Source organism: Drosophila erecta, unplaced genomic scaffold, assembly GCF_003286155.1.
Source record: "Drosophila erecta strain 14021-0224.00,06,07 unplaced genomic scaffold, DereRS2 tig00000092-arrow-pilon, whole genome shotgun sequence".
Classification (NCBI taxonomy): Eukaryota; Metazoa; Arthropoda; class Insecta; order Diptera; family Drosophilidae; genus Drosophila; species Drosophila erecta.
In genome coordinates, this window is record NW_020825207.1 from 16,152,611 (window position 1) to 16,160,078 (window position 7,468).

The 7,468-nt window shown below is 46.1% G+C and overlaps 2 protein-coding genes across 2 annotated transcripts; both read right to left on the reverse strand.

Moving 5' to 3' along the window:
- Position 1: 1 nt before the first annotated feature.
- Positions 2-3,483, reverse strand: LOC6549246. The gene is made up of 4 exons (XM_001974395.3): positions 3,043-3,483; positions 2,927-2,986; positions 2,631-2,865; positions 2-2,572 (listed from the first exon to the last, which is right to left on the reverse strand). The coding sequence occupies exons 1-4, from the start codon at positions 3,317-3,319 to the stop codon at positions 70-72; spliced, it is 3,075 nt and encodes a 1,024-aa protein (XP_001974431.2). The 5' UTR covers positions 3,320-3,483; the 3' UTR covers positions 2-69.
- Positions 3,484-3,753: 270 nt separating this feature from the next.
- Positions 3,754-6,413, reverse strand: LOC6549245 (cilia- and flagella-associated protein 91). Its single transcript, XM_001974394.3, has 3 exons — positions 6,185-6,413; positions 5,886-6,123; positions 3,754-5,833 (listed from the first exon to the last, which is right to left on the reverse strand). Exons 1-3 carry the CDS (start codon positions 6,411-6,413, stop codon positions 3,754-3,756), a joined length of 2,547 nt encoding a protein of 848 aa, XP_001974430.1.
- Positions 6,414-7,468: the final 1,055 nt, after the last annotated feature.

Below are 7,468 nucleotides of genomic sequence, written 5' to 3' on the forward strand. Positions count from 1 at the left end.
ATGTATTCGTAAATTTTTTTTATGTATGCGTATGAAAGTAACGGAAATTGAAATCTGGAATTTGAACATTTATCTGAATTTGAAGACCTGCGATTCCTTGGTGGAGTAGACAATTACCTCTCCTCCAGTGTCGGTATGCTCTTCCTCATATTCATTGTCATTTATGGTTTCTAAGTCATCATATTCGCTTAAGGATTTACCAGTCACCTCCTCTTGTTCCAGTTCTTCAGCTTCTACTTGTCCCTGCTCCAATTCGGGATATTCATTTTCTTGTTCCAAATTGATAGCCTTAACTTCTTCGTCTCTACTCTCGCTCTCATTCTCATCTGCTGAAGGTGCAACCTGTAAAGTCGAAGATCCGCGCAGATCGTCTAGATTTTGGTCGTACTCGGCGAGATCAACAACACTTGCAATGGAAAATATGTCGGGCTCGCGCACTGGAGATGGAGAATTAAGGAATTTCGAGGCTTGGATCACTTCGTTTTTTATATAGTCGTCAAATAGTTCGTCATCATTTTCGGCCAACTTCACTTTCTGATCAGTCCTCTCCAACGCTTTGGTTATCTTATCTTCTTTAATTTTTTTAATTAGTGATAGAAATTGCATGCGCAGCAGATTAGTATTTTCCAATGCGTCCGATTGAGACGACTCCAAATGCTCCAAGGGCAGTCTATTCGGAATCTCGTGGGCAAATAAAGCATATGATTTACTTGCACAAAGCTGCAGAAGATCGGTGCCCCGAACTGGTTCCGGATTTTCGATTTCAAACAGAATATTGGCAAACACCTCGTCAAATAGGCTGTTGAAGGTTTCGCTGGCAATCCTCTCGTTTTCCTCCTTCCAGCGTCTGCCCGGAACGGCTTGGCGAATGAGCTTTCGTATGATGGCATGGGACTCTGTCCAGGAGTCTCCGTGTCCACCATCGCTTTCGCTGTCCGATGAGAACAAGAACAGATCGTTGTCAATAAGGCGATCAATCAGATCGCTGGTCAAAGTGCTGGCAATATCGAATGGCTCGAGTTCCTGCCACAAATTGAAGAAGATCACGTCCTCCACAATGTACTGGACAATCATGGAAGTCTCGTAGCGCCGCAGCGTGGCGCCCATATCCGGAGACACCATGTCCTGCAGCATCAGGCGCAGTGGGGTGAAATTGAGTGGATTCTGGATCAGTTTGAAGGACTCCAGCCACCTCTCGATGTCGGCATCAATTTGCTTGGCCAGCTCGGTAATCGTTTCCGCAGTCTCCTCCTGCACCATATTACCCACATCGGTGGTCAGTATGGTGTCGGCATATTGCTCAGCAATCTCACCGTGGATTGCATTCGTATGCTGGAACATCTCCTCGTAGAGCAACCTCATGCAGTTCTCCTTCTGCCTCAATCCCGCCTCGGCTGCCTCACGGCGCCAGCGTTCCTTTTGGGCCAGAATGCAGAAGAAGTGCAGCTTGCGCTGCTCCCTCAACCGATGCATTTCATCCGCGAGGAACTGCATTATCGTGCCAATGTAACTGCCTTCGTATGAGCATATCAGTGTCTCCAAATCCTCCCGCCTAATGACCGAGTTCCTCACGGACTTCTCAGTCTTTGGTGGCGCCAGTTTTTTGTCTTTCTTCGAGTTACGCAGCCCATCGGGCAGTTCCACAAACCGAGATTTGCGAGCCTGCCAATTGTAGTTGCGATAGGAATCGCTGGAGCTATTACTAGAAGTTCGACGCTCAATTCGCAGTCGTGTTTTCAGGCAATGCGGTGGTTCCTTGGCCAAGTCAGCCTGCGTTCGCAAGGTCTTCAAGGACTCGTACAGCCGCTGCAGATTGCCGTCATTGCAGAAGTTGCGCTCATACTCTCTATCGTACTCCTTGGGCTTGGACCACTCCTTCAGCTTGCTGAAGGGGCACTGCACATTGCGCATGTTCACCCGCTTCTCCAGCTCATCGATCCGCATGTCAAATGCTTTGCGTCCAGTGTTGGACTCAAAGCATCGTCTGGCTGGATCAACTCCATGCCTTATCAGGGGGCCGTAGAACTCGGAGCATGGGGATCCAAGCGCCTGCATGGGGCTCTGCTTCTCCCACTTCCGAGCGGTTTTGGCCAACTGAATGTAGTTGCGCCGCACTCCCCGCTGGTACTCAATTTCGTTCTTGCGCAGACCAGCCTGCCGTCGCTTTTCGATTTGTTCCACGGACTTTTCGATTCGCGTCTTGGAGGCGGTGTGCATTGCCTTCTCCCTTTTGTCAAACATCTTGATCACGATTTCCAGCCGCATCATCTGGCACTCCTGTATGTCCTCCTCCCGCTGGATCCACTGCTCCCATTCGAAGGCTTCCAAGATCTCCTTGTACTGCGTTTTTATAGACACTTTCCTCGCCTCACGCAGAAGTCTCTTGAAGTTATCCCTCAGTGCCTCACTGAATTTCCAGCGCTTGCGGGCCCGCTCGAGAAACTCCACTTCATGCAATCCTGGTGGCTTGTCGCCTGGCAGCAGCTTGGCCAGAGCATAGAGCTCCAGCGTTTTCGATTTGTCTTGGTTCAGAATTTCGGGTAAGAAGGCCAAAGTCTGCGCAGAGGATTCCCTAAATACGACAAGCTGGCATTAAATGGGTTCAGTGAGCTCGCCCTTCCTAATCCTACCTATAGAGGGTTTGTGTGGCCTCATCCTTGAAGGGTCGGTCGTCCACATATTTCGGGAAGAAGTCGCACTTGTTCTTCAACTCCTTTCTTAGTGGCTTCGAGTTCAGCTTGACTTCCTGAGTGGCGAAATCTGAATGGGGTTTTTGCAGGAAAAATATTCCGGGCTCCTTGAACTGGCACTCGCTGTCGGTCCTCGGTAATTTACCAGCATTCCGCGCCGCTGGATTATTGGCACCTGATCATTTTTGAAATTAGTCGTATTTACAAAAAAACAATCTTATTCAGGTTAAACCCACCGGCCGCCAATCGTGGATCTGGGCATTTGCTATCTGTACTCTCTGCTGGGTTGTTGGCTCCTGGAAAAACGGGAAGCCAATATTTGGTAAGACACTTAATTTCCGGGTAAACCCACCGCTCGATAATCGGGTATCCGAGGACCTGGTAATCAAACAAGATGTCAGGCCCCGCCCAATATAGGGCTCCTTTTCCTTGATTTTGGCCGAATCCCCAATACTCCGCTGTTTGCCATGGGTAAATGTGACGCGTTTTTTTTGCCTCAAAGTGTCATCTTTTTTTACCGAAGGTGGCTTTAGTACTGTCGTCGAACTAATGGGCATGAGCTCCCTGTTTTCGCGTATGAACTGCAGGATTCTTTCCCTCCGCAATCGATTTTCCTTTGCCGAGGGCATTTTGAACTTATGTCGTGTTTAAATTCCGTCTAATATCTTTTTTGGTTTTTTGTGTGTTCCTACGGTTTTCGTTACAAGTGTGCTTAGTTTTTAGTTATATAAGTGGCCTACTAAGTGAACTGCCCAACTAGCTCGCTATTATGCCCAAGTCCTACTGGATTGTGGGTAAGTCGGTCAATCTGGAGCAAATACTATTCGCCAGGCAACCAATTTGCTGCTAGGGAGTCCTTTGTTTGTTGGCCAATCGATAGGCGGCGCATAAAAACTAGTTGGAAAATCGAAAATCAAATCAACCTTAAGTATTTATATATATCAATAAAACTAAGATACACGTATTTTCGGAAATATTTATTTAAAATATACATAAAGTAGATAGCTTTAATACAAATTGGAGAAAATGAAAATTCTTATTATAAGCTATAGTTTTTGTTTTTCTATAGGATCACAATGTCTTCTAAGACTTCCTGGGATGAAGTTCGACTCCTACAATCTGGAAGCCATGGCCAAGGATCGTCTTCGGCGTCGTATTCCATGCCGAAGAACTTTGATTCAACAGAATTCGGTGGAGATCCCTTGTAGGTTTTATCTGGACCCTTAAGTGTACTGCTTTCATCGCTGACCAGGCTTTCATCCGAATGTGCTCGGCTAACCATGGCTGGCTCGATTCTCGATGAAGCTGCAAATGTGCGCAAAATTTCATCAAAAACAATATCCAGCAGGTCGTTATAGTTTTCATAAACGATGCGTTCGGCTTCCTCCTTCCAACGTCTGCCGGGAACAGATTGTCGAATAAGTTTGCGAATTATGGCGTGCGCTTCGTACCAGGAAGTGTTCTGGTTTGTTTCGCTTTCACTGTCAGAGGAGAACAGATACAGATCGTTGTCGATGAGGCGATCGATGAGATCGCTGGTCAGCGTGCTGGATACGTCATAGGGTTCTAGTGCCCTCCAAATTCGGCCAAAGACCACATCCTCCACTATGTACTGCACAATCATGGTGATCTCGTACCGCTGCAGCGCAGCATTTAGGTCCGGACAGACCATATCGTGCAGCATCAGTCGGAGTGGAATGTAGTTGAGCGGATTTTGTATGAGCCTGAAGCTCTCCAGCCATCGTTCTATGTCCATATCAATTTGTTTGGCCATTTCCGTGACTGCCTCCGCTGCCTCGTTGGCAGCCATGTAGCCCAGATCGGTGCTCAGAATACTGTGCACATAGTGATCACTGATATCGGTGCTGGCCGCATTCGTATACTGGAACATCTCCTCGTAGAGCATCCTAATGCTGTTCTCCTTCTGCCTCAAACCCGCCTCGGCGGCTTCACGTTGCCAGCGTTGCTTATCGGCCAATAGTGAGAAGAAGTGCAGCCGGCGCTGCTCCTTTAAGCGATTCATTTCATCGTTGAGGAACTGCAGCATGTAGCCAATCAAACTGCCTTCGTAGGCCAAAAGCATGTTCTTCAGATCGTTTTTCTGTATGTCCCTGGCAATTTTTTGGTAGGGCTCGGCACTTAGCTGATCTTTCTTCCTCTTGAGATGTTGCCTAATAGCTTCCTCTTGCGCGGCATTTTCCGATACCCGTGCGTTGTAGAAATGCCTCTCATAGAGATTACTATAGCCACGGAAGCATGGCACCAGTGTACTCCTGCCAGGTTTTTCTGATTTATGTGTAAATAGTTCCTTAAGGCAATGGGGCTTCTGCTTACGTTCCATATGGGTGACTCGCAGCGTTTTCAGCAAACGGTGGAGCGCCTCCAGATGCTGCTCATTGCAGAACCGATGCTCTATCTCAGCCATCCGTTTTTTGGGCCGGGACCATTGCGTCAATTTGGCGAATGGACACTCAATTAGTTTCATATTTATTTGTTTCTCAAGCTCGTCGATTCTCATGTTGAAAGCGCGTGTTTTAGTGGTCGAGGCGAAGTTTCGACGTCCTGGATCCACGCCGTATCTCATGGGTGGAGCATAGAAATCGGAGCAAGGCGATCCCAGCGAGTACATGGGTGTCTGCTTCTGCCACCTAATCGAGGTTTTGGCCAACTGCTTGCTAATACGCCGCATGCCGCGCTGGTACTCGACTTCATTCCTTCGCAATGCCTCCTGGCGACGCTTCTCGATCAGTTCGCATCCACGCTCCATACGCGTCTGGGATGCGGCATGCATTTCCCTCTCCCGCTTGTCGAACATCTTGATCACGATCTCTAGCCGCACCATCTGGCACTCCTGGATCTGTTCCTCCCGCTCCATCCAGAGCTCCCACTCGAAGGCCTCCGCCATGGTTGCGTACTGACTAATGTCAAGTTTCCTGCCATTCAGCCGTTGCTGGTTTAAGTGCATCTTCAGTGCATCCAGGAATTTGTGACGCCTACGAGCTCGCTCGAACACTTCCACCTCGTACAGACCAGGTGGCCTATTGCCCGGCAGAACTGAGGGCAGGGTAAACAGCTCTAGGGTACGGGCTTCGTCTCTATTGCAGATTTCTGGCAAGTAGGCCACGGTTTGCGCGGAGGATTCTCTAAGGATTGGTTTGAGGAATAGCCGCCTTTACTGTACTTAAATTCGGTTACCTATATAGGGTCTGGGTGGTTTTATCCTTGAATGGCGAAGGGTCCACATATTTCGGAAAGAAATCGCATTTATTCCTCAATTCCAGCCGCTTCGGCTTGGTGGGCTTTAGGAAAACTTCCTGGCAGCTGATGTTTGCATTATGTCCTTTTAGAAAAAATACACCCGGTGCATTAAATTGGCATTCCTCGTCGTCGCGAGGCTGCTTTCCAGTTCTTCGTATGACGGGGTTATTCTCGCCTTGGAAAATACAAATTTGCTAATTTATGAAAATATAATTTACTACACAACTGCAACTCACCGGCGGCCAATCGCTGGTCCTGTAAAGAAGTTGCAATTAAACATGATTTGAGATTCCTTTTCGCAGTTCCTGTCTTTTTTGGAGGCGGTTTCTTTTGAATCGCAGGGGCTTTTTCCCTTGGGACATCAACAGATTGGGGGGACTCTCGGTTTTCTTCAAGAAATTTTAGTATCCGTTCCTTTCGTTCCTCCGCTAAAATCTCTTTTTTCGCCAGCTTGCGTTCTCGCATTTTCAAAGTGCATAATTTGTTGAAAGTTGAGTATCGGAAATTGATTTTTCATTTAGCAGTAGTTCGCATAGCCTGCTGTTGCTCACAATAATTGAATTTCGGTAAAAGCGAATTTTTTTCACCTTTCCAAACTTTAAATTTGAATTAATTAAATCACATAATCACTTTGGACGGCAGTCAGACTAATCTAAGTAAGTAATCGAACAAAAAGGTATTGAAAAAGTTAATTGGTTCGGAAAAGGGGCGGTAGGGAAGGTGCTAGTTCTTTAATTTTTGCTATATTTAATAACTATTGAATGTAAATATAAACTATTAAATATATTTTAAGGAACTTTTATAAATAAAACGTTATTTAAGTGTGCTGTAATCAACAGTTAAAAGTTTTAATAAGAAACATCTTTTCTGCGTTTCTACTCATTTTCTCGACTATTTTCTCTCGTTGAAGATAAAGTCATTGGGATGAAAGGCATATAATTATTATTTTCTTTTAATTTGCATAAAAGAGCCTACCCTAAATGGAATTAGCTCATCAATATCAATTTGAGTCATTGAAATAGTCCGAAAATGTTCCCTGGGTCCAAAGACATGTCCTGGCTTAGAAAGTGAGGGCCATAGTGAGATGTATACAAATGACCCCAAATGGGTTGCCTTCCTTAAAATCTGACCCACCACCTCGACAGGACGTTAATCATTTATTATCCGACATGTCTGTGATAATTTAGCTTTTTGTCTTGGCCCGGCTATAACTCATTTTCTTTGCAGGCTTTAAATTTTTTAAGTCATTGAAAATGGTTCTTGGATCGTCAGATTTTCCCCGGCGAGGGCGCAACTAATTTTGTGTAATAATTTATGAGCCAAGTTGGCTCGAGGCTTGGGTGGAAGGATATGCTTTTCGATAAGAAGTGCTTTTGACGATTAAGCGCAACACTCAGGCAAGTTGTGAGGCGTAAATTGTTGTTTTTTCAGTCCCAGCTCGAGGGCTTTAAGCATTGAGGGTTCTTTTGTGGGCAATTTAGGACTGTTCTTGTTTGGAAAAGTTTCTTGAAAAGGCGAAA